This window comes from Pleuronectes platessa, chromosome 18 (genome assembly GCF_947347685.1).
Source record: "Pleuronectes platessa chromosome 18, fPlePla1.1, whole genome shotgun sequence".
Taxonomy (NCBI): Eukaryota; Metazoa; Chordata; class Actinopteri; order Pleuronectiformes; family Pleuronectidae; genus Pleuronectes; species Pleuronectes platessa.
In genome coordinates, this window is record NC_070643.1 from 9,425,348 (window position 1) to 9,450,575 (window position 25,228).

Below are 25,228 nucleotides of genomic sequence, written 5' to 3' on the forward strand. Positions count from 1 at the left end.
TCTTTGCTTATGTATTTTCAGGTACTTTTCCCTTTTACTCACACATATATGTAAAAATGTAATTTCTACTTAACTACATTATTTGTATTGTGTAACACATTTACATTGTTTTTCAGTTCTTTCTCCACCACTGCACACATTTGAACATTTAAACGTTTTTTTTTTTTTTCAATTCACTTGTTAAAATGTGATATAATAAAAAGTAACTCTCAGGAAATTAACTTTAGGTTTTTAGTTTTTTGTATATATTAAACAAACAAGGGAACGTTTGTTACTGATCTGTACAGGTAGTGTCCTTTTGTTTGTATTGTTTCACCTTTGCAAGCTGTTTCCTGTGTCTGGCCTTTATCCGATGCTTAGCTAAGCAACTGCTGGTTATAGCCTAATATTTCCCGTACAAATAAAACTGTAGCATCAATATTCTCATCTAACTCTGAGTTAAGCTGCGAATAACATAAATGAGGGGGTAATCCACAAACTGAAGGACTTTAATGTCCGTAATATGAGGAGGAGAAACACACCGAGTTCACACCAATTACTGTAGATGATGTTAATCATGAGGGAAACATGAAACATTCAAATCTGAATTACAATCCTAATGTGAGTGAGTTTGCTTTTTCAACCAAACATGAAATCAACTGCAGGTGCTAATTTGATAATTTAGCAAATGCTATCAGAACTTTGTGATGATTAAAGCTTCTCAGATGTTGATTTGGTTGATTAGCAGCCTGCTAATTTTTATTTAAGAGAGTTAAGGCACGTTGCAGAATTACTTTCATCAGGCGAGCAATTTACTAATCAACAAAACACAAACTTTTTGAAGCAATTAGCATCGTTTATGTGATAAAATGTTAGTAAGGGGCTGAGCATCAGGTGCAGCTAACATGTGTGTGTAGAAGGCAGATACGTAGTGTTGTTATCACACAGAATGTGACATTTGAAATAATAACTCAAATGTTTCAATGTTACAACTTTTCTATCATATTTTAGAAACAGTGGACTCGCTGATGGCTTTACCACGTCCCTGAAGTCGGAGTGGGCTACATTACCTGGTGCTCCTGGAGGTCCTACATCTCCCATCTCTCCAATACCCTTGTCTCCTTTTTCTCCATGTGGTCCTCGAACTCCTACAGGAAAATAATCACATGTTTTAGCCACGTGACAACACCATCGCCAAGGTGCTATGAACGAAAGGCTCACCTGGGGGTCCTTGGGCTCCTGATCGGCCTTGTCTGCCTATCTGCCCGGGGTTGCCAGGCGCACCTGGGTTTCCGGGATTACCCGAAGTACCGTCTTTCCCTGGGGGCCCGGGGCGACCTGGGGATGCCACACTCTCTGGCATCTGCATGCGAGACATGTAGTACGCCATTCTCTCTGGGGAGAGGAAACATGCAAAGGGAAAGTTTTCTCAGGTGTCAGGGCTGTGGTGTCCCAAAGGAACAAATTACAATTACTTGACAGAGAGAGATACAAAGCTGGAGATAAAACAGTGCTCTGGTAAAGAAACAACAAACAACAACAAACGACCCCAGCAGAGATAAGCTCGTCCCTACCATCGAAGATCTTGATGACCTGCTGGCGGATGAAGTTTTTGACTTCATCATAATTGACTACAGCCTGCGAGAGGACAAAGGAAAAAATGGAGAAAAACAATATGGCAAACATTAATCAAAGCAGATAATTAGAAAATTCATTATTTACAGGAGCAGATGGAGCCAGCGAGCGCCTCCGGCCACCACACTTATTAAGCTGATTAAAAGTTAAAAATAACATAAAGATCAGGCTACTGTGCTGGTAAGGAACCTTACATCATTTCCTGGTGTACCCGCAGGTCCAGGGAGCCCCGGGGTTCCCGCTGAGCCTTGGCTTCCCCTCTCCCCTCTTGGTCCGACTGGGCCAATCATGGGCTGAGCATCCTTGGAGTGGTATCCTCCACCACCAGGAGGCCCGGGTCTGCCTCGCTCACCTGGATTACCTCTCTGGCCTGGGGCCCCTGCTTCACCCTAGAAGGCAAAATGGAAAATAAGTGGATAAAAGCAAATCAGCTAGTTTACAATTACTATTATAGGTAGTTTTTTTAAAAGACTGGATAAAAGTGGGTACTCATTCATCACAGTTGGACGACATGACAGCTCCCATAATTTAAGCCAAAGTTTCTCGATTGCCCCCTAGTGGCTGGCTGCAGTATGGGTCATAAATCCCTGGCTCCTTCATGTAAGCAGTGGGGATATAATACAAATCAAATATTTTGCGCTTCATTTCTAGATAGTGGGAGGAAGTTATCCATATGTATTCATTTACATTACCTTGTACAATTACCCTTGTTTTAAAAAAGGAATAAGCCCTTGAAGACAGCTTTGGGCCACATCTATATCACTTTCCACTCAACCAACAGAGCCAACTCTTCAGCTTGTGTAAATATAGCCCAGAAAAACAGCGGCAGTACATTAGAGACAGTGATTTATCGAGGACAAAGCAGCCCATAATGGACGTCTAATGTTTACACGTCACAGACAGACAGGCGGCCCTTGAAATAGAGAGGACGCCGAAGAATAGACGAGTCCGTTCTTGTCTTTCTCCTCTGTTCTCCTCCTCGGCGCAGCTAAAACCCTGACAATGCCGTCCTGTCAGTGTGACAAATAGCCTCATCTAGCATCTCCCCTCGTGCTTAATAGCATTATCGCAGAGGCAGGACAATAACTTTATCACTGTAACCACCTACAGTACAGTAAGCCTGCGTCTCAGTAGAGGTCCAACAGGCTCTGCAGCCGCCGAGGGCTCGCTGGCAGCCCCCGGCTGCCAGTTTGGAGAGGGGTGAAGGGAGGTGAGGAGTAAAGAGGGTGTCGCTGAGGGAGTCAGAGGGTTTGTGAACTGATGAATGTGTTTAGTGCGGCTGCTGAGCGGGCAGAAATGGAGGGAGCGAGCATGTTCAGCACCACAGTGCGACGACCTGAGTCTCCCCGAGCTGAAAGCACGAGAAAAGGGGGCATCTTGCTGCATTCAGATGGTCTGCGGCGGTAATGGATGGTAAATGCCAGGCTTGTCAGCACACGCACTCACACCCAATCATAATGTATTGTTCTGAGCTCTTTACCTTTTGACCTGTCTGCCCATTGTCCCCTGGTAGCCCTGTCGTTCCCTGTCAAAACAAACACAGGAATATCCATCAAGCAGTGAAATATACACATCCCCTGCATTCATCTCTCTTTTCATTATCCTTTAATAAGGACAAACACCACACCCGCACATTACTCACATCTTTACCATCGGCACCATCCGTTCCTGGCTCTCCCTGAAAGACAAAGTCGAAGCAGGAGAAAGAAGACAGGTTACGTGAGATATATTGGCGTGTAGCAGCTTGGAAGGAGTTTAATTAAATGTACTTTGTATTAGGGGCATTTATCTGGAAGTGGACATATGTTGAGAGTCACTAACCAAGGGACCTGGGTGCCCAGGGGGTCCTGGGGGTCCTCCCATCCCTGGCAGACCCCTATCACCAGCCTGGCCCTTATCTCCCTTTATACCCTGAAACACGAGGGAGAAACATTTTTATAATTTAAATTAAGTTAACACGTTCTCATCTCTGGTCATTTATTTCCTTTTTTAAATACATATATGAAGCTTCTGCCATGTTATTCCAGAATTAATCTTTTGCATTATTTGTGACTCTTTGGCCCCACTGGTTGATCTTTTGACTTCTGAACCAATTCATTTCCCCCTTTCAGAACAGTTAAAAATTCAATGAATCTAATTTAATTTTGTCTTTAGTTAAACAGAGTTTCTCTTACCAATCCTGATGGACCAATAGGTCCCGGAGATCCAGCTTGACCAGGGGATCCCTGGTGGTGAAATTAAAAACACTCACCATTATTCATATTATTTTATGAAAACATCAGACATGAGTGAGATTTAAAAGGGCAGTGAACTTACAATGTTGCCGGGGGATCCCGGTCGGCCTTGAGTTCCTGGGGTACCAGGATCACCCTGGAAAGGTCACATATTGACTTTTTAGGATCTTCAGGGTTCCACTGAGTGATATTTATTTAAATATTTATTTATATACTGTATGTAGTCTTGCTTTGTGATTGTATACATACAGGAGGGACATGCAAGCCCAAATTCAAGGGGGGAACATGGGGTGGGAGATGTAAAGTGATCGTAAAATGATATATAAAGAATAATGTGTATCAAAATGTCTACTCATTTACTAGGTAACAAATGTCACCCAAAACACATCTCTAACATATGCAGGGAATCACGGATCCTTCAAAGTAGGAGTATATTTTCTCATGGGCCGAGCACTTCAGGAACCCACAGTGCCCCACATGTTTCCTCGTGCAAAAATGGAACTGCAGGGAGCAGGATTAAATCTGCCCCGACCCAGTAACCACTGAGGTAACAATGGGGGGAAAATGACATTTTCTGTAACTTAATAATGTTTTATTCTGTGTGTGTGGCAAACAGTGGAAAATAATAAATATATGATATATAACTACACATGTTATAATTCTTCATGTAAAATAATAATAATAGTCAGAGGGGGCTCTCTGTGGACATAAAGCCACTGTGTACATAAATTACCTTTTTCCAATAGAGGAAAATGATAGAAGACAATAATATTCACCTCATGTCCGGGCCTGCCTGAAGCTCCAGGGGGACCTGTGGGTCCAGCCTCACCCTGAAAAGATGAGGAGGCAATGAAAAGGTAGAAATGGAACATGAATAGAATGCATCGCATGTCAACAAGTAGAGACCCAAAATATCAACACATGTGTCGATGTGATCTTGATTAAACAGCTTGTGTTAATGAACAAGCATCGGGCAGATCCAGCGAGTAGACAAACCGACAGACAAGGTGTGATGGTAAAGCAATGAGTTGTTGGCTGACCTTCTGTCCGGGGAAGCCACCATGACCAGTTTTCCCTTTGAATCCCTGAGGAGACACATCAAAGAGCATGAGGTTGGTGCGCTATCAAAATTCACAAAGTTGAGGCTGCCAGAGCACAAGGCAGACGTGTCTTTGAAATCCTGAACACCTGCTCTCGGGTAGAACACAAACTGAGATACAGAGAGCAGGAGAGAGGACTAAAAAAGAAAAGAGGGAGAGTGGGAGAGGCATCTACTCCTCTCTCTTCAATCTGAGTATGAATTTACACAAGACAGAGAGCTGGAAAGATCCTAGAAGTGGATTGGAAGCTCAGAAGTTTCCAATGGGCTCACATCTACCTAATTAACAAGGCTCAGGAGTGATCGCACATGCAATTGTAGAGAGCTGATATGCTGTAGGTGAGGGAAGTATCATAAACTATGATACCTGACTTGAATAGGAAGCTGTTGAGGAAACGATACAACAGTCAGGAATAAAGATGATCACAGCTGAATGGTTCCAGACATCTGATTCTCAACCTGAGGGTCCCACGGGGGGTCACAAGATCACTTCTGCTGGGTTGTCAGATTGTTGTGGAGAAAAAAATCTAATTCCTAATGTAATTACCTATTTTAGACTGTGTTTTTTACCTCTGTTAAGGAGGTTTATACCTGTCCGTTTGTTTGTTAGCTTGCAAGCAAGATTAGGCTAAAACTACTTACCACTAATAGGTCAGGGAAGAAACAATTACATTTTGGTGCAGATCGGGATCTATTATACTGTTTCCCAAAAAACTGGTGATAAAAAGGATATAATTTGGCTAATTTTGCTATTTTTATGCAACTCTGTGACTTTGAGGGTCTACTACTAGCAACAGATATTAGGTATTAAAAAATTAACTACTATTTTTTCATTTAAACATGCAGGACTTTGTACATTTAGTTCAGAGCCGATTATGTGTTTATATAAATATATATATTCAAATCTGACCTCAGAAGTAAAGCAGCGTGGCTGCTGTGTGCAGGCAGTGCCCATCAGATGCAAGGCCTTATGCAAGAAGGGAAGATTTGGCTTCCCTTGAACATAGTTCTTGACTTATAAACTTGATTGTTATACAGTAGATCTCTCATGTCTATTTATACTGTTGTGCTTTCTGCACTTGATCGATGGAGAATCAAATCATTCCACGTCAATGTTAAAGGTGATACTCACTGGGATTCCTCTTGGTCCTACTGGGCCTGCAGGTCCCATCTCTCCCTGAAAACAAAATAATAAATAAATAAACAGTGTCAAAGGTCAAAGATTGTACGCACGTGTTTCACTGTGCACACTGTAGCTTTACCACATGGTGCGTTTGCATGTTCAATGTGTGTGTGTGTGTGTGTGTGTGAGAGTGGGTTCATGCCACTCATGTGACTTACCCGCAGCCCTGGTTTACCGTCTTTACCATCCAGTCCTTCAATTCCAGGGGGGCCCTTTCAATGCAAAACAGACAAACAGAGTGAAAATGAAGATTTGGGCAGCCCACAGAGTTCATACATGTAAAAAGGTCAAATCCGGGTAATAAACAGCAATATAAAACACATGTACCATCAATCCTGGAGAGCCTGGTGAGCCTGAGGGTCCTGTTGGTCCCTGAGACCCTTGTGTACCATCGTTACCCTTTGAAAATGGGATGTTTCAGTACAATGACTCATATATTTTTGGGATGCAAACCAAAAAAAACGGAACCAGCTACATGTTTGTATGTTTAATACTCACTTTTTCACCTTTGAGCCCCGGCGGGCCTTCCCTTCCGCTCTTGCCAGCAAGACCTGGTGGACCCTGAAATCAAACACAGAGATATGCAGAGTCCCTGCACACACTTCTAAGGAGAAATATGCAAGAGAGAATCTAATAACATGTACTTACGGGTGATCCTGGGAAGCCTGGTTGTCCTTGGAAACCCTTGAAATAAGAGGAGCGAGACAAAAAATGTGTTTCCAATTATCATGTTTTTTTGTTTTGTGTATTGTGCCTGTGTTTTTAACATACCGGTTCCCCTTTGCTACCTCCTGGCCCCGCTGGTCCTGTGTCTCCTTTAATGCCCTGCACAGACAGATTGGCTCAAATGATTAAGGAGTGGTTAAACTTTGAAATGATAGATGAAGAAGATGAGTGGGGATATTGATGAGGGGAATTTACGATGACACACTGACCTGCGAGCCAGCCTGTCCTTGGTACCCGGCGTTACCTGGAGGACCCTGTGCAGGGGGAAGAAACATAGTTGATAAAATGTGATCAGGAGCTGTATGTTCGTATTTGTTACATAAGAGAGCTGGTGCAGTAGCTTACTGATTCTCCTTTCTGACCAGCGCTTCCTGGACCCCCGCGTTCACCCTTCAGTCCCTGTCAAATAAAAAACAGCAGTAAAATCAATGTCAGCTCACATATCACTGAGCCATCCATCTATTCACAATAGCTGGACATTCGTTGTCAATCCCACAGTTATAATGAGGCGTCGAGAGGAACTTACAGGCATACCGGGCGGTCCCATGCTTCCTGGGTAGCCCGCTGTCCCCGAAGGGCCCTGAGGTACAGATCATGCAATCAATCAGACGAGCAATTATTTTTCTCTTTCCACGTTATAATTTTGGATGTAGGAAGATGATTGGCAGATAGATACCTGCTCGCCCTTCAATCCTGGGAGGCCGGGTGACCCTCGCTCGCCCTGCTGACCCTGAGGACGGCGTGAGGGAAGAATGATTAGGAAATGAAGGACGGGATGTGATATGCATGTCAGGAGGAGAGGTAGCCCGGCCGCCCCCGGGTGTAAATGAACCAAGGACAAGGCGAGTCAATATCAAAGGGAGGAGGCAGCTAAGAGGCTCGGATCGTCTCCCCCGGGGAATGACTACATTCGATTTCGTCCCTTTGCTCTACACCTCTGGGAAGGGAATTCACCTCTGTGACGGTTATGACCACAGGGTGAACACTTCCTCCTCTGTCCAATTTGTTGCAATTCTTATGAAAAAAGATCCTGATTTCCAGCATCGTTTACCCTTCATCTCTTATTCTCCTGCAGATTCAGAATTGTCAAATCAATTCTGTCAATTATTCTCACTGTTCTTGTGAATACAGCTCCCGCAGAACAGACTCATGACATTTTGACGGCCGATATCTTCTAATAATCTGTTAATTTGAAGTAAATATTAATAAGCATGTGTGCGTATCATCTGTCGTATCATCTGTCGCCTGGCAACAGCGTCTGCAAGCTGAAGACAGATGCGATGTTGTTGGAGAAAAAGAAAGGAGAGAAGTTTTGAAAAATGCCGAAAAATGTAATAATGTCAGAGGGAAATTAAAGATACTTTCATAAATGTGAAATTGCTTTTAGATGGTGGAAGCTGGGGTTGATTTTCGATTTAATAAAATAAACTACACTTTAAAAACCAGTGGACATCACAGTGAGAAAGGACATGTAGTCATACGACATGGTTTACTGGAGAGAGACTATAGTGAGGGCAGTGATATAATCAATCATACTGAGTTGAAACTAATTAGCTGATCATTGTGAGAAACTTCACAGCACTCAACGTGAGCGATCTATTCCGCGGCAGCTTCACAATTCACCCCCTTGTTTTCCACAAACACTACAGACACACACGCAGCAGCAGCAGCTAACTCCTGCTATTAGGTTCGACTAGTTTGCAAATGGATTCCACGCGGCGCTCACACGGCTCATCCATTTACAATCTCCGTTCTCCCAAAACAATAAATCTCTATGAGGAGGAAGTGGATGGGGAGAGGGGGGAGGGGGGGTTCTGGCTGCACAGCGGCTCCACTCTCCATCACTTAGACACGGGAGTAATTGAACAACTGGTGAAAGAGACAACCAAATCATTTCCTCATCTGAAATAACTTTCATTAAAGACGCACAGAGAGAGAAGGCACGGAGGAGGGAGCAGGAGAGAGAAGAGCAGAAATGAGAGAGAGAGGGAGAGGCAGAGATAAAGATAAAGACATTAATATCTGATGTGGAAAGTTACTAAGTATATTCACTGGAGTACTGTACTTGGTTATGGTTTTGAGCTTTTAGTACTTTCAATATTATGATTTATACTAAGTTTATACTACTTATTCCATTGCATTTATTTAACAGAGATGGTGACTGGTTAATTTGTAAACTAAACAGTTAAGATCGTGGGCGGACGTGACAAATTAGATTTCCTTAGTTAATATACTAAAGTATATTTTTGTATTTGTTTATTTTTGTGTCTGGACTTTTCACAAGATTGATTTGGAGGTTCGTTTCCCGTTTACTACATATATCTGCACTTTCTACTCCACGACATTTTTTAATCAATAATGATATTATTTGACCCCGCCTCCTGCAGCAGCAGCACTCACTGGTGAAGAAACATCAAAACTGGATTCTGAAGAGTCCAACTAACAACCAAATAATGATGGAGTAGAGTATATTTGAAAAGCAAGCACTTAATTACTTTTACTCAAGTATAGAGGTTAATGTGTTGCTTTTAATTGAATAACATGTTTGAGTGCTGCCTCCATCACTGCAGGTAGGTTGAGTTATCCAATGTTTTTAAGTATTTTGACATACATGTCTTAGTGCTTTTACTTAAGTAAAGTATCAGAGTAGTTCTTCCATTATTGATATAGATAAGAAAAGAGGTGAGAAAAGTCCAAATTACTTGAATGCAAATTGCCAAATAGCACAACTTAGAAATGTCTTCTCTTCAACCAAATTAATTTAGCACCTCTGAGATTTATCTTGACACCCTCTGATGATGTTATTAAAAGCAGCTTTACTTTATCCAGCTACAAAATCCTATGTACACATTGTAACAACTATTGTAACAGAATACTTTGACACATGAGCATTTTTACTTCAGTAAAGGATCTGAGTAATAATCCCATTACTGATTAAAAGAGGAGAACAATTTGAGAATTAGGTTAAAAGTGTGAATGGAACTTACAGTTGAACCAGATGGGCCCTGAGGACCTGGGAAACCAGGAGGTCCCTGTGGGCAGAGAATAGTTACATTAACACTTCAAAACAAAAATTAAAGCAGGATTCAACGTGTTCCAAATCATTGAAGGCTGCATGACAAGAAAGCTCATATGTGTTGAAAGATTGTGTGAATGTTTGTGAGTGTTGAGAACTTTGGATGACATGTTCAGTCAGACCAGCAGGGGGCTCTGTGAGCTCACGGAAAGTGGCAAACAGAGGCTCCTCTCCAGTCGCCTCATATCTGCAGCTCTGAGAGAGAAACACTCTGCGGTGCTGTTATAAAATCTTAATCAAATCTTTCCCCTCACAGAAGTAAACAAATTGTAAACCATCATTCACAAACATCTTCAGATGATTCGCTCAGTTAGTAATGGATGTCATCAAAGTGCCGCAAAACTTTTATCTTTCCCTTTTTTTTCCAAATCTCCAGATGGGAGCACATTCACACAGCATAAGAGTCCACTTTACAGCTTTTTAGTCTTAGAGGAAGTTTACAAAAGCAAGCACAAGCACAAATTCAATGAATATAAGATGGGAACACTAGGTACACAAGAGTCTTCTTTAGACATGAACCATGTAGATTCTCTGCTAAGACTCTTTCTGAACAACACATCTCTGAAGTTTCAGATTAGGAAGAGGCAGGATGTAATGTGTCAATCTCTGCAAGGATTGTGTGTTTTTGATTACAGGACATCGACACCTGGGTCGGCCCTTTTCACCAACAGCTCTTTTCACGTCTTTGTTGTTGTCTTCTACGTGTGTTGTTCTGCCTTTTCATCCTGAGCTAATTGTATTCTTATGTGTTTTCATTTCAAAACGTCATCATCGGGCCCATTGCCATTATTGAATCCTGCAGAGGAGAACACCTGCGAATGTCAGGAGACTCTCTGGAGTTCAGTGCATATCTAAAAACACCTGAATCATAACCTGAAAAAAAAGGTAAAATAAAACAGGTTCTTGGGAACATTAACTTGTGTGTGGACATTTCTTGTCTCCCAGCTTTCTAGTCTTGCCATCAACAAGTAAATATGTCTCTTCAGTTCAAATGTAACAAACATATTTAGCTTGTTTCGCTAAAAGTTAAACGATTGATATGGATATAGGTTGAAGTTCAAGGTAAAGTCTCACCAAGTGTCCTGGTGTTCCGGCTTGGCCTCTCTCTCCATGTGCACCCTGTGGTGAATAAACACAGAGAAAGCTGGACAGCTGTAGAGTTGTAAAGATATACACACAGGCAGACAAGCAGTACAACTGGTTTTAATGTTGCAGCTGATTGCCGCACTTTTTTTTGACATTGGGGAAATGATTTTTGAACGACTAAATATGTTTTAAATCACGTTAATGGTGTTTCGGAGTGAACTCAATGAAAAACAGGCTTCGGATACACAACAATTTATTGCTGTGGCAGATTGGTTGTGCATGAGAAAACACTTTCCTCTCACTACCCTCTCATTTAACCCCCCCGTATTCAATAATGTGTTTTTATATGTTTACTCAACAACAACAAAAACACACACTCACTTGTTCTCCTTTTATTCCTGGTTGCCCAGGCGTTCCTGGAACTCCTGGTGATCCCGAGCGTGGCTGGTCATACTGCGTGATAAGACAAATCAAACAGCAGGAAATGTGCATGTGATTCTCCATTATTGTGTAACAGCATATGAATGTAAGTGTTTGTGTTTCACGTCGACAGAATACGACAATGATCTCAGCTGACCGCTGGTTGTGTCGCCTGCATCGTACGAAGTCTCTCCAAACACTGTAGGCAGACATCAGAGCAGGTTATTAGAGTAATGCTTCACTGCCGGCGCCATACTGTGTCAGACTGACGACTCGTAGAAAGCCATGCACACTCATATGAAAAGCAAAAACCAGGGGAAGTCATCATCCATCAAGGCACAACAACAAACACAGTGGCTGCGCCATTAGAGGTATTTCATAAGATTCTTGATGTGGAGAATCGTATCGTGAGAAAATGCTTTGACAAGAAAGAAACCCACAGTTCCTCCGAGTCTCACCATGTCACAGCTGTCCAATGGGGTGGCGGCTGCCTTGCCCTCATCTCCTTTCTCACCCTTGGCACCAGAGAGGCCGGGCACCCCTGGCAACCCATGGGAGCAGTCGCCCTCACATTTTTCCTGTGTTTCAGAAAAACACACACAGACACGCAAATGTAAACACCAGTCAGCCATAACAGCACAACAGATTGTTGTGGCCGATCAGTGGACATGTAGATGCACACACAAGCTGAACAGTTTTCATAAGAAAAACCGGCAAAAAAATGCAAAAGCACAGAAAGTCCTTAAATATCACTGATGAACTTACGTCACCGTCTACTCCACCTTCATCTTGAGGCAGCTGGTCTGTCCCGAAGGTGCTCTACACAAGGAGGCAGGGACAAGGAAACTCGATTAATATTAATTATCATTATACTAAAGATAAAAAAAAGAATCAAGGGCTATGCAAAATTATGAATATCAGCTCCTTTTGTCACATTCAGGAAACAGAAACAAAGTTCTCCAATGAAATTACACCATACACAGCTTTTCTAAAAGTTTAGATTTATTTTATTAAAACTAAAAGGTCCATGCTTATCCCACAAGTCTCAAATATGAGATTCTTATGTGAAATTATAAAGAATTTTATCAAACATAATAATGTTTTGGGAATTTCTCAGAATTTTTTCTCTCACAATTTATTTCTTTAGGGGGAAAAAAACTAAACAGACGTCCATATAAGCTGCAGAAAGCCGACGGTTCATTGTTGGAGTGTAACAAATGCAAATTATCAACAAAAAAATTCTGGAAAGAGAAACATAAACCTCAGCTGTAAAACTGAACGTAAATTGTGTCAAGGGCTCAAGTCTACATCCGGAAAGTTTGAATATTCAGCGTGTCGCCTTGAGAAAGATAAACAGAAACCTAGAACTGCTTCTTCCAACACACAACAACAACCACAGAATAGATGCAAATGCCACAATAAAGTGACTTTGTCTATTTATAGTGAGCTCCCAAATAAAACTGCTCTCTCCACGTGGCCAATCACATCCACTGTGAACGGCGGTCGCTCCCCATCAAACCAGTGGGACCCCTCTCCACTGAGTGTCTGTCAATAGCACCTGGCCTGGTTTCACCGTCATTACAGTTCCATTTGACATTGTTCAAACTGGAGCCATTAGTCAGAGAGGCCAGTTCTAGGCTGCCTCCAATTGGCCTCGCCATAGACTCACCCGAAAGGTTCTCTGTAATTATGTCAACGTGTGACGTTCACTCGAGCCATTTCTCTAAATTGCGACCTCTGTGAGCTTTCCGAACAACATGCTGCAGTGTTTCAAAGACTAAGCAGTTTTGTGAAGTGTTCTGAGACCTGCAAGGCCACTTAAGGTGAAATTATACCTCTCTGGCAGTAAGACCGTAAAAGAAAAGAGGCATAGAAGCGTTTATCTACTGAAGCCAAAACCAGGTCCGGACAAGTGTGGAGTGCGATTTTGGCAATTCAAATTTAGGTTTACAGGTCAGAGGTTACACAGCAGTAAATCACTTCTTTTCACCTATGAATCATGGATGTATTTCAATATACAGATATGGTTGCTTCTACAGTGCAGTACAATGCTGTGTTCACCTTTAACATTTAAGATGCTGCAGTTCCTTTTAGACACGTCTATGTTCAACTACACAGAATTTTTAGGAGCTCAATTTCTCTGCACTTTAATTCTGGCGTTGAAGGTTAAGTTCCCCTTTGAGCTCTGGCCAGCATCAGCATTGATATTCCCTTAATGAAATTAGACGAAACACATTATACAGTCGCAGCATTACAAAAATCTACAGCTAACTTCAACACACTTTGATGAATCTTTGCACGTACTGTCGCGAAACTAACTTTTTCCACAAGAACACGAGCAAGGCGGAGGCTCAGACAGATCTGAGGCAGGATCCATAATGGGCTAAACAGCTATATGTCTTATGTTCCTGCATGTTTCATGTTATACATCATCGATATATAGACACCAAGATACCACATTAATGTGCGACACAAACCAAACTTGTGCCATGATTCTCATTTGACAGATGTGGGGCTGAACAGTGTGGTAAAGATTAGATTGCATTTGCATTATTTAAACATGGGGCCCTCAGTCAGCGGAGAAGAGACGCCTCTCCTCCTCCTCTTCTCTCTAATTTTACTTACGCTGTTTCCAGGCAAACCCGGGTTCCCCGGTATCCCGTCTTTTCCCGGGATACCCTGAAAGAAGGAACTGAGGTTGAACTTCTCTGTTTCCAATCAAGGGCTAGCCACTCCCATCTCCACGAGGCTCGAGGCAGAGTCAAAACCTCAGGGTAGAAATGGTCAAGGCCATTTCTGTCTCATATCAATTTACAAGTGCCACCTTTGTCAAAGAAATGACCTCTGCCATTCAGTTACCATCACCACATCTAGTCTCTGACTCACACCTTTGACTCCCTGCAGCACAGCAGCACTTTATTTGAAGGTCGGTTTTAATCTCAAACTTAATCAAATTTATTATCTGGATAAGTATTTTTTTCCGTAACTTTTTTTAATTTAAAACCAGACCTCCAAATAACTGTTCATGTCTTGACAGACATTCCCAAAGCTTGCTCAGTCGCTTCCCACATGGGTTAAAGCTTGAAGCACCGTTAGTTATTAATGCATTTTTAATGTAATTTAAACCCAGTTACTGCACAGACACTACACATATATAATGTCAGTGCATTTTCGACATGCATAACGCGGACCCCTAAAGATGCAAAGCATGTCACAGCCTTAGTCATGTAACCGCAAATACCCCAAAGCTGAAAAGCCTTTATTATAATCAGCTTGCTCAATTCAGGCTGTTGGAGAAGCTGCTGAATTGAACATCCACATCCCCCTTTCTGTTACCTGGGTTCCGTCGTTTCCAATATTACCCTGAGGCCCGGGTGGGCCAGGGGGGCCGGGGGGTCCTGGTAGGCCCTGAAACAACACAATGGCATCAGAGAATTCACAGTCCAACAAAAATGAAAGAGTCATATTGTGTTAGGTGGGAAGCACAGCCAAGAGTTATCAGACAGGACTGCTGGCTGATGGATCAGACCTGAGGCCCGGGCTGCCACATGTTTAACGAAGTTCCTGGAGCTCCCTGGAAGGCAAGAGGTGGTTCAAAATCAGAGCTGCACAGATGCTTGCACAAGCAGGATATACAGAAAGTGATTTCAATAAACGTGTGTCCACGTGCGTCACTTTGTGTGTCTGTGTGCAAGTGTGCACTCACAGGTCCGCCGACACCCGTGTGCGGCGTTATGCAGTTGCACTCTCCGGGTGGACCCTGAAATATGCATCAAAGAAGAGACGCATGAGAAAAGAAATCGAAAGTGAAACTCAAAAGGCTGAAGAACCGAGTCCTCATTCAACATTAAAAGGACTCCTGGTGCTGTGAGTCAGAGACCTGGGCTTTCAGGACTATTTTTGTTCAGTTTTGCTAAAATCCTGAAAATCTTTTCCGACAAAGAGACAGTCATGACTGCAGGTGGGGGAGGAATGATGAGGATTTATTTTATACCACTTTGTGAGCAGAAGGTGTAACATTACATTAAATGGTTCCTAAGAGTGTAAAGTGAGAAGTCCAATACATTTACGGAACTATGATGCAAAAAGGTGTAATTCATCTCAAATCTGGAAAACGTGTCTAAGGTTCTGCTACCCACCTGCTCTCACTGCTTTCCTCCGTCATCCAAGTATTATGTGGATGAGCTCACCCTGTATATAGGTTATACATGTTGCCTTTTTTGCTCTACCTCTCTTTGTGTTCCTAAAGTTTCTCCTCCGTCTTATCTTTATTGTTTTCTTTTGGCATGTCCCACATCCCCCCCTCACACGCTGCCTCCACCACTTCCTCATATTTCCCACCCTCTCGGTGACAGTCCGGGCTGGTGGCTCTGATGAATGCGGTAATTAATAGTCTCGCACACACTCTCTCTTAAGGCCTCCGAAACTGCTCTAGCCTGCCAGCAACAGAACACTTGTCACCTCTGTTGCTACTCTATCCATGCCGCGAGGCCGGTGTGTGCATCTGTGTGCCAGCACTGGCGTGTGTGTGCGAGTGAGGCTGGGGGGCGAGAGGAGGAGGTGGGGTCCGTTGAACCATCTCTTGTGATTACCATCTGTTCCACCCCCCGTATATATGCAAAACCTTCCAGATCCCTTCCTCCAAACAAAACGGAAGACTTACCTTGTCCCCCTCAGCTCCATCACGTCCCTGCAAGAGAAGGAGACAGCACAAATGAACACAAACACACACACGCACACAAACACCTAGTTACTCTTGCTTTGTTTTTTCTAGGAGAAAGCCCTGAGTGCAGATCAGGGGACAGGGGATGAGATGGGAGAAGACGTTGCCTCTGTTATGGATCGAGGCAGACGTCCTTGGTTACAAATGATGCCTAAATCAAGGACAATTCCCGAAGAAGCTAAAAAGAAAATTAAAAAAGTTTGCTCGAATATTTCTATAAACTATCCTCTAAACCACTGATGAACGTGTACATACGCAAGTGAAACACACGCTTTATAAAATAAAGGAACACGACAACTCACGGGTCTGCCGTCGGCTCCTGGCAATCCATTAGCGCCGGGCGCTGCATCTTTACCCTGTGGGTCAAAAAGTAAATAAAATAATGTTTGACAATATATGAAATTATGACATTAAATTTACATGCAAAAAGATGCATTAATGTCCTACCGGAGGCCCTACTGCTCCAACGCCTGCAGGCCCCTGTGGTCCTGGAGGCCCGACATCTCCTCGAGATCCCTTTGAGCAGGAAACTGTGTAAGTTTCACTGGGTTCATTTGCATACAACAATGAGAATTCGATTTAATTTATTTTTCAACACTCTATTTTATGCCACCTTTTCTCCTTCGGGACCAACGGAGCCGACTGATCCTTTGTCTCCAGCTGGTCCCTGTGCAAAACATTGAAACCAATTTAGAAATAGATGGAGGTGGAGTTGAATTGTAAGACTCTTGAAATATGAGTGGAACTTACAACAATTCCTGGCAGCCCTCTCGTTCCCTTTTCACCCTTTGACGTGGATGTAAAGGACAAGACAGGAAAGCCGGTTTCAATGGGGAGGGAAACAAAGAGCAGAGTCTGCAGTTAGTGTGTTTTATAGTTTTCCCCATGTTTGAAGATCCCATTATGAATCAAAGGGTTCAAGGGAAAATTAGTTCAGGATGGTTGTTTTATTTACAACCCTGTGTCTTCACTGTTTGATCTGAGAGGCAGGAAAACTTTAAACGGTGATATCACAGGAGAACATGTTTTTCATTAGTGAGATCACAGCTGGTCTCCTTCTAAGAGCTTTGTGTCCTCAGTGAATGACAGAGCTGCATCATGTCGACATTAAACGTCTTTAGTGATCCACATGTGTTTTGTAAAGACTGGTCAGCCTTACTTGAAAGCCTGGAAGGCCGACCGACGCAGCTCCAGTTTCTCCCTACAGGGGGCACACGACCACATGGATTAAGTTGTGTGTGCGTCACGTGAACACGCACGATCCTCTGCATGTGTTTATAAATACGATAACACAATAAATGGACAATCGCACCTTTCTTCCCCTGGGACCGGCAGGCCCCTGCACACCTGGCAAACCTGGTTTTCCCTGGAAAGAAAACATGTGACACAATCGTCAGCAGTTCTCATAGTACAGAGTGTTTAAAAGTAAATCAGTAAATGAACACGAAAGACCCTCACATTCCTGCCGGGCTTCCCTTCTCCTGGGGCACCAGGGTCTCCTCTCTCTCCTTTTGGGCCTGGCATGGCGACACCATCACCCACTGCCGTGCCCAAAGAGGGACAGCTGGTACAAGCATCACCCTGGCAAAATAAAACACATTTTGGAGCAATCAAACTCCCATTAAGCCAATCAATGTCCATCTTAAACCACTGGGATCCATAATTGGTCCAGAACAGTGACCACTGGCATCACCTGTAAATAGGCATCTCCCGGTACATTCACCCAACTAGATTTCTATCACATATGTGAGATGTCAGTGGAAAGTGAGTGAACATGCAGCTAAGAGGGTTACTATTGTTGTATCCTGCCAGTAATCACATGTAACAAGAGGGGAGATGCAAAGTAAAGCACAGCAAGGTTGAATTGAATTAGTTCCGTCACTCTTGTACCTTTTCTCCCTTGAGGCCAGTAAATCCATCCCGACCGGGCTCTCCAGGCAGTCCTGGGGCTCCGTGATTTCCATCCAATCCCTTATCTCCTTGATCTCCTTGTACACCCTGGTAAAATTGAAATACAGTGAAAAGGGGCCAGATGATTCCTAATACTGTTAAGAATAAAAATGCCTGATTGTGTTTCTGTGCTAGTAACTCTACAGAGCAATGCTTTTAAGAGGTCTCCATGTTTTATTGCGTACCCATGTTAGAACGTGGGCGATAGTTCCACTTACTGACAGTAGTTGGCGCCAGAAAATGTGACCAACAAATAAGAAGGCTACTAGTCAGCCGAAATGGCCGTAAATAATAATTCAACATACTGTATTTCAAATTGGTTTATTTATTGGTTTGTTTGTCCAGAATCAATGGCCTGTTTGATGGCACTGGGTGTTTAAAGAAACAAATAGGTAGTGCAACAGTATAAGATGCATTGAATTAGATGTGCCTAAAATATCAGGATAATTACATCAGCTCCATTAATCCACCATTTCATTTCAGTGGGAAAGCCTCTAGGTAATTTAATGAGCACTGGCTCTGCTAGTGGCTAGTTATTCCTTTTTTTGATAATGATGTTGCAAACGTCCAAAGAAACACACACTTGTTTGTTCTTTAAACAAAGTAGAAAGCCCAAGCTCGCTCGAAGTATTTTTAAAAACCATGATGGATCATTTTCCTGTGGACATCCTCGCTCCCAGTAGCTGTCAAATTATTAAAGGAAGAGACTGCCTGTCTCTTAAGGCCACCAGTGACTCCAACCCGAGTCCCATTCCTCCAGGTTACACAGTGTTGTTATGTAAGGTGGAGACTGTAAGAGACAGTCAATTACCTGTTCTCCCTTTGCACCGGAAAGACCTGACGGGCCCTGAGAAAGAAAGTAAAGGGTTTCTTACAAATACATGCAATAACATGCACATCAGTACACTCACACACACACACACACACACACACACACACACACACACACACACACACACAAAGAGACACACACACACCACCACACTAATATATATGTGCAGTCATGCGCAAGTTTGACTGTGCAAGCCTCTTTCCATTCAGGTAAAATAACTATTGACTTAAAGCTAACCACAGAGGCACGCAGCTGGTAATTGGGAGGGGAGATAGAACCCAACAGAGATTTATTCCACTTAGTAACAATTCTGCAGTAAGAGGAGAATCCCTGTGTATCCTATTTTGTACAATGAGCTTTATCAGCTGGTACTCCCTCTGGGTGACATCTTTCAGCATCTAAAACGTTGCACGAAGATCTATCTCAAACGCAGATTGAGCTTAATCACGTTCACTGTGGCAAAACTGGATCGTTGGTTTGGTGGAATTTGTATTATGACATTTCTAATTCAGGTAAGTACAGATAAATCAGTAATTGATGCAATGGTAAATAAGGCGGAGATCTTGATTTGTCCTTGGTCTTGGTTTTCAGCTACAACAATGATCCTTGGTAATTCAGCTTTGATAGAGCAAATGAACAGTAATGGGTATAACAAGCAATAAAAGCATAAAAATTTATAATTCAAAATAATATAACAAACTTCAACACAAAGAGAGTTATCAGTGAAAGAACCTAAATAACTTCATGCTATTTTAAGGGACAGGGATTTCAATGCGTTTGTTTCTTTTGCTTAGGAGTTTAGGGGCAACATGGCGCCCTCTAAAGGAAGCACCAAGACAGTCTTGAGAGGCCCTGAACTCTCCACCCCTGAAACTTCCTACTGTGTGACAACTTTTATTGAATGTAAATTGATATTGTATACAGTTGTCATTAGAAAAAACGCATAATGCAAAACACTGCAAGTATATCTCTAGAATCTAAGACATTGCAAGTTCTGTATTTCAAAAAGCTGCCTGTGTACTTTTATAATGAGCTTTCAGAGATATTCCTGTGATGACTATCTTTCTCCTGCACAGACATCGCACCTGTTTGCCATCGGCTCCGTAACCTGCAGGTCCTGGTAGCCCTTGAGGGCCCGGTTCTCCTGGCTTGCCTCTTGTTCCGTCAGGCATTTTGTAGTTGGCAGGCCCGCTGCCAACCTCGGACGGTTGGCACACGCCGCACTCGCCCTGGGAAACGGGAGGGAGTCAGGCAGGTTAGTTTGCATGACGATCAACCTGAGGGATGCATTAAATGCGATCCATATGTCTGCACTTACCCTCTCGCCCTTTAGGCCGGGCGTACCAATACCAGGCAGCCCTTGCACTCCCTGTGAAAAGATAAATATAATATTAAGTACAGCATAAATAAAGTAAAGTATCAATTAATGGTTTAATTGAATACCTTGAATACATCTGCCAACCAGTGCTGTTTCATACATACATTTGTGGCCATAAATGATCACTGTGAGCTCTGAACAATGAAAACTAATCGGTTAATCCAAAAAACGTTAAAAGTTCTCTAAAGGCGGATTTGAGATATCATGTTCAAGGGGCCAGAAACACATTTTGCTAGGCTACGCTGACACTGATACATCACGTTCACAAAAATCGAATCAGAGAATCTGTGAGTCGAAGTGACCACTGGTGCTAAATTGGAATGGGTTCTCTTGAAGCGTTTATAAGATAACACATTCACAAGGCAAAAGGTTGGAGTCGGATGGGTATTCCTGTTATATTACATTCACAAGAAAATCTGATCACAATGACCTCAAATCATCTTATCACGTTTTTTATCAAAGTTTTGGAGTAACATCAAGGAGCAAGACTTAGATCGAGCTATCAATGCTGCATCCAGCCTTCCACTCCACACTCAAAGTTTGTTATCACACTTTTCAGCGCTCTCCTCTTACCTTTGAGCCTTTCTGTCCATCCTTGCCAATGGGCCCCCTCGGTCCGAGCTTTCCCTATCATACACACACATTTCATTTCACAACATCACAGAGCCAGGATGTGAAGCGATACATTCTGTTCCAAAGAACTGAGACTGAACTTACCGGCTTACCGTCACCCCCTTTGCTGCCTTCACTTCCCTGCAGACAAGGAGAATAAGAAAGAGCTTTTCAGTATCTGAACTTCACAAATTGATAGAAAGAAAAGAATGTGACTTTTAAATTGGTTATTCACATTTTATAGTAAGCTGCACCCCACAGGCTGCCATGTCAAATGATTTTTTTTTTCTCCAGTACCTAAGCTTCTCACTAATAAGTTTCCCCGCTGAGTAAAATCCCTATGGCAGGCAGTTTTGGGCCCTAAAATTAGCGCACTGCTGTGATTATCTCCCTCATGAAGTCTATTAAGAACCCTTCAGAAACGTACTGAGCGAGTTCCCCTCATGTGAGCCTAGTTTGCTTATTGAGGTCACCTACTCTCAGTCCTGTTTCCTTTTTATGTTACTTACCTTTTCTCCACTAAGGCCAGGTGGTCCTTCCTTGCCAGGCTCACCCTGCGGAGCAGAAAAAGAGGATGATATATCGCTCTGATGAAGCTGCTTTTCACATGCGTGCGAGCACAAAGACAAACAAAATCAGAAATAGAGATAAAGTCAAACAGTACCATGTGTGTCGTTGCTTCCTTTCAGCAAAACCAAAGTCATCCAACGATTAGAAAATCACCACCAGTCCAGTTTCAGTCTACATATATTTATGCCAAATCCAAACGTATTATCTAGAGGCGTTCTTAAGATAACACATTTTCAAGGCAAATAATAGTTTTGTGAGGTTGCAGTGACCTTGACCTTCATCGTTTGTGCAAGATGTGATATTTCACATTCACAAGATCATGAAGCCTCTGTGACCTTGACCTTCGATCAAAATCTGCTTTTGTGCCAAATTTGAAAGTATTCTCTTAAGGTATTCTTAACATAACGATACGTTTTATTTAAGTTCCTTTGACGTTTGATAACCATTTTATAATAAGGAGGCACAATATAAGAGGTAGTTAGTGTTGTTTGGTTATGTTCATCTCTCAATGCTCTGTTTTTTTAATACAGCACTAGATTCAAATAAACTTTCAACTAGATTATACTCACTTGCTCTCCTTTCTGTCCAATCCCAGACTCTCCCTTCTCTCCCTTCTGTTGCAGGGTTTGGGTGACACCAGGCAAGGGGTTAGAGGGTAACTCTCCCAGAGTGGGGCACACAGAACATTGCTCTCCCTAAAGCACAGGGACGGATCACATTCAAATATTAATCCAAATCAGCAAACATGTAAATGAGGTGTCATTAATGAGGAAATGTTCTGATGCTCTATAACGGCTACTCCTGTATTACAGGAGCAGTTCTGGAAAGAAACTATGCAACGTATACCTAATTAGGCGAGTCCGTCTCGTTGACAGAAAGATAAGGCTAACAAAAAAATAAAAAGTTCAAACCTGAAGCCTAATAAAGACTCTGAACTGACCTTTTCTCCTTTGATGCCATGTGATCCTGGTTCTCCCTGCCAAAACACACACATACACAAATTGAGAACAGCAAATTGGTCCCGAGCACGTTTGCTTTGAGATCTCGTGTCTCTACATGGTGTTGCAAACATACTGGTCATTGGAATTAGGGCAAGGCCCAGTTTGGTGGCATTTACACACAAGACAGAGCAAAGTGCTTAACAGAGAAAAACTAAATGACGAAGATGTTTGTATGATGGAGTATTTGGGACATTTTTAAAGAAAAACTATTCCGAGATTTGGAGAATAAAGTCGTCATATTACAAGAGTTGGTCGTAGTGATACAGGAATAAAGTCGTAATTTCGGTTGGATTTGTGTGCCATTCAAAGCGGTTGGTTCAAGATTTTGGATCAGAAGGATGGAACTCCAGCGAGCAAGGCTTCTCCTGGTTGCTTATTTCCATTTTTGTAACTTTAACTTTTGTACTATTATAACTTCAATCTGAAAAACTGTGAATTTTTTTTCTTCAGCATGGCCCTGATGCTCCATCGCAGGATTTCATTTAAAAAAGAGAAACAAAATGTTATATTAAGCCTATGTAGATGTGCATCAGCAAAGTGTAAGTAGTTTGATGTGGGTTGGTGGTATTCATGCATATATCTAAAGTGTGTGTGTGTGTGTGAGAGCTTTGTGGAGTTTAGTTCAGACAGTTTGCTTGCATCTGTTTTAGGACTGAGCCTTCTGCATTGCTGATGTTAGCACATCTGAATGTGTGGGAATGCAGATGAGTGTGTATAGGTCACCATTCTGCAGAATATGAATGAACCGCATTCTGTAAACAAACGAGAAGAAACTCCATACCTTGTGTCCTGCCTTGCCATCTGCACCTTGAGCCCCCTGGTAATTGCAGGGAGACAAAAAAGAGGAGAGGAGCTGTGATGAGCCAGAAGTAAGAGTATTGTTAGTTCAGCTTTGTTAGAGTGAGGTCGTATCTCACTCCCCCATTCCGTTGCTCTGCCTTCCTCTTCCTGCTGCTATAACCAGGTATGACAGATGGATGCTGGCAGTATTGGAAATCGTTGCACAGAGAATCTCATAAGGCTCCAGATTTATATTCTTTTTTTCCCCCATAAATAATTCCCCATTCACCTGCTGGGGTAAGTGGGAAGATGTAGAAGGAAGAGAAGAAGAAGCACAATGCACAGTACGTTGAGCTCTGACTCACCGGAGAAAGAAAGAGACACCTTAAGATTACATTACAAATAAATGACCTTTTGCCTGGGAGAATAAAAATGTTGACGGCATATCACGCTTTCCCTCCTTGAGCTGCTGCACCACTGTGAGAGTTGCAAGGGCAAAATCTATCTCCGAGAAGGAAAACGCGTCATACCTTCCCTCAAAAATGATAAAAAGAAAATATCAAATATATACAGTATTAAATAAAAAGTGCACAGGGTTCGATCGTCAGTTACAGGACGTGTCTACAACCCCCCTAATAAAACATGTAGCGAGATCATAAAATCCAAAATTCAGGACAGCCTCAGAATACATTATAGTGTGACATTGGTTTTGATCTGTTGCACTTACAGACACTCCTCTCTCTCCTATCCCTGGTGATCCGGTCTCTCCTTTAGGGCCGGGCTTCCCTGGCAGAGCCACTATGTTGCCCATGTCTGCAGGCAGCACAGGGCACACTTCACACGGGTCACCCTGAAGATTTGAACACACGGAATGTTGATGAGACGGAACACAGACACAGAGATAGAGGGTTTGAAGGCGGATGTCTACGGGGGTATTGTACCTTCTCTCCCTTGTAGCCCCCTGGTCCTCTCGGTCCCTATGACAACAGCAGAATACCAGTCAGACACTGATGCAGCGGCACACAGTCATATCACTGTCTATTGGAGGCTCCTGCATACATTACTGAATATCAATCAACGTGTAAAAAGAGTCTCTCACCGGATCTCCCGGCCCTCCCTCTTGTCCTGGAGCTCCTGTGTTGCCCTGTCAACACAAATCACTGCGTGAGTCATAAGAATATTGTTACAGTTACCCCTGAAAACCATCCTCATAAAAGCATCTCTGTTTTATTTCATCTTTGTCAGTCTGGGTTTTGGTGGCCTCGGGACTGTAAGAACTTCTGAATCCACAGAGGAGCATGCAAATCCTCAACTAAAGTAACAAAAATCAAATTGAGTCATGATGTTAATATGCTGGGGCTACGTCCGCAGAACACTCACAGCTATCTTCATGAATACACTATGAATTTAATACTGTAAAGTAAATCAAATAGAAGTGGATGATATTAGTTATATCATATCATAGTGAATTATTGGTGTAAAATGCGCTGAAGTTTGCCGTTGCTACTTTAACTTTTGCACTTAGAATAGCAAAAACTGAAGAACTAGCCAAGTACCAGTATTTCAAGTGTTTAATAACACTACTTCTTTTATATATTGTAACTGTGTCAAATCATCTCCCTCAAATTTTTGGTAATTATCTATTTAAGCTTCTCTGCTCACATGCTAACAAGTTTTGCCGAGTAAGACTATAAAAACGGACGTTTTCACTTCCTAAACAGAGGTGGGGCAGTAATGATACGGAGATGGAGATTGTCTTTTTATAAAGAATAACCAATTAAAACCAAAATGATCAGAGAAGAACCATCTTAAGAGAGGATTTTCTTATTTGACCTGTTCTTGGAATTTTTTATTAGGTCATGGCTAATCCACTCAAGTGGAGGAGGCGGGATTTATGACCAATACTACAGCCAGCCACCAGGTGGTGTTGAAGATGCTTTGGCT

The 25,228-nt window shown here is 42.5% G+C and overlaps 1 protein-coding gene across 1 annotated transcript in view; it reads right to left on the minus strand.

Moving 5' to 3' along the window:
- col16a1 (collagen, type XVI, alpha 1) overlaps positions 1 to 25,228 on the minus strand; it is a 66,417-nt gene that overhangs the window by 2,098 nt on the left and 39,091 nt on the right. Inside the window, exons 18-69 of the mRNA XM_053446580.1 lie at positions 24,384 to 24,428; positions 24,226 to 24,261; positions 24,012 to 24,134; positions 23,286 to 23,321; positions 22,444 to 22,479; positions 22,073 to 22,198; positions 21,443 to 21,487; positions 21,039 to 21,074; positions 20,895 to 20,948; positions 20,262 to 20,312; positions 20,029 to 20,172; positions 18,923 to 18,958; positions 18,052 to 18,159; positions 17,620 to 17,742; positions 17,474 to 17,527; positions 17,321 to 17,362; positions 16,912 to 16,947; positions 16,775 to 16,828; positions 16,609 to 16,677; positions 16,464 to 16,517; positions 16,102 to 16,128; positions 15,145 to 15,198; positions 14,968 to 15,012; positions 14,775 to 14,846; positions 14,064 to 14,117; positions 12,204 to 12,257; positions 11,897 to 12,016; positions 11,596 to 11,637; positions 11,400 to 11,471; positions 11,007 to 11,051; positions 9,844 to 9,888; positions 7,533 to 7,586; positions 7,383 to 7,436; positions 7,202 to 7,255; positions 7,066 to 7,110; positions 6,902 to 6,955; positions 6,779 to 6,814; positions 6,629 to 6,691; positions 6,458 to 6,529; positions 6,289 to 6,342; positions 6,080 to 6,124; positions 4,889 to 4,933; positions 4,625 to 4,678; positions 3,931 to 3,984; positions 3,789 to 3,839; positions 3,436 to 3,525; positions 3,257 to 3,292; positions 3,095 to 3,139; positions 1,809 to 2,003; positions 1,554 to 1,617; positions 1,201 to 1,374; positions 1,050 to 1,127 (exon numbers count right to left, since the gene is read on the minus strand). Coding sequence (XP_053302555.1) covers positions 1,050 to 1,127; positions 1,201 to 1,374; positions 1,554 to 1,617; positions 1,809 to 2,003; positions 3,095 to 3,139; positions 3,257 to 3,292; positions 3,436 to 3,525; positions 3,789 to 3,839; positions 3,931 to 3,984; positions 4,625 to 4,678; positions 4,889 to 4,933; positions 6,080 to 6,124; positions 6,289 to 6,342; positions 6,458 to 6,529; positions 6,629 to 6,691; positions 6,779 to 6,814; positions 6,902 to 6,955; positions 7,066 to 7,110; positions 7,202 to 7,255; positions 7,383 to 7,436; positions 7,533 to 7,586; positions 9,844 to 9,888; positions 11,007 to 11,051; positions 11,400 to 11,471; positions 11,596 to 11,637; positions 11,897 to 12,016; positions 12,204 to 12,257; positions 14,064 to 14,117; positions 14,775 to 14,846; positions 14,968 to 15,012; positions 15,145 to 15,198; positions 16,102 to 16,128; positions 16,464 to 16,517; positions 16,609 to 16,677; positions 16,775 to 16,828; positions 16,912 to 16,947; positions 17,321 to 17,362; positions 17,474 to 17,527; positions 17,620 to 17,742; positions 18,052 to 18,159; positions 18,923 to 18,958; positions 20,029 to 20,172; positions 20,262 to 20,312; positions 20,895 to 20,948; positions 21,039 to 21,074; positions 21,443 to 21,487; positions 22,073 to 22,198; positions 22,444 to 22,479; positions 23,286 to 23,321; positions 24,012 to 24,134; positions 24,226 to 24,261; positions 24,384 to 24,428 — 3,355 coding nt within the window. The remainder of the gene's footprint in view (positions 1 to 1,049; positions 1,128 to 1,200; positions 1,375 to 1,553; positions 1,618 to 1,808; positions 2,004 to 3,094; positions 3,140 to 3,256; positions 3,293 to 3,435; positions 3,526 to 3,788; positions 3,840 to 3,930; positions 3,985 to 4,624; positions 4,679 to 4,888; positions 4,934 to 6,079; positions 6,125 to 6,288; positions 6,343 to 6,457; positions 6,530 to 6,628; positions 6,692 to 6,778; positions 6,815 to 6,901; positions 6,956 to 7,065; positions 7,111 to 7,201; positions 7,256 to 7,382; positions 7,437 to 7,532; positions 7,587 to 9,843; positions 9,889 to 11,006; positions 11,052 to 11,399; positions 11,472 to 11,595; positions 11,638 to 11,896; positions 12,017 to 12,203; positions 12,258 to 14,063; positions 14,118 to 14,774; positions 14,847 to 14,967; positions 15,013 to 15,144; positions 15,199 to 16,101; positions 16,129 to 16,463; positions 16,518 to 16,608; positions 16,678 to 16,774; positions 16,829 to 16,911; positions 16,948 to 17,320; positions 17,363 to 17,473; positions 17,528 to 17,619; positions 17,743 to 18,051; positions 18,160 to 18,922; positions 18,959 to 20,028; positions 20,173 to 20,261; positions 20,313 to 20,894; positions 20,949 to 21,038; positions 21,075 to 21,442; positions 21,488 to 22,072; positions 22,199 to 22,443; positions 22,480 to 23,285; positions 23,322 to 24,011; positions 24,135 to 24,225; positions 24,262 to 24,383; positions 24,429 to 25,228) is intronic.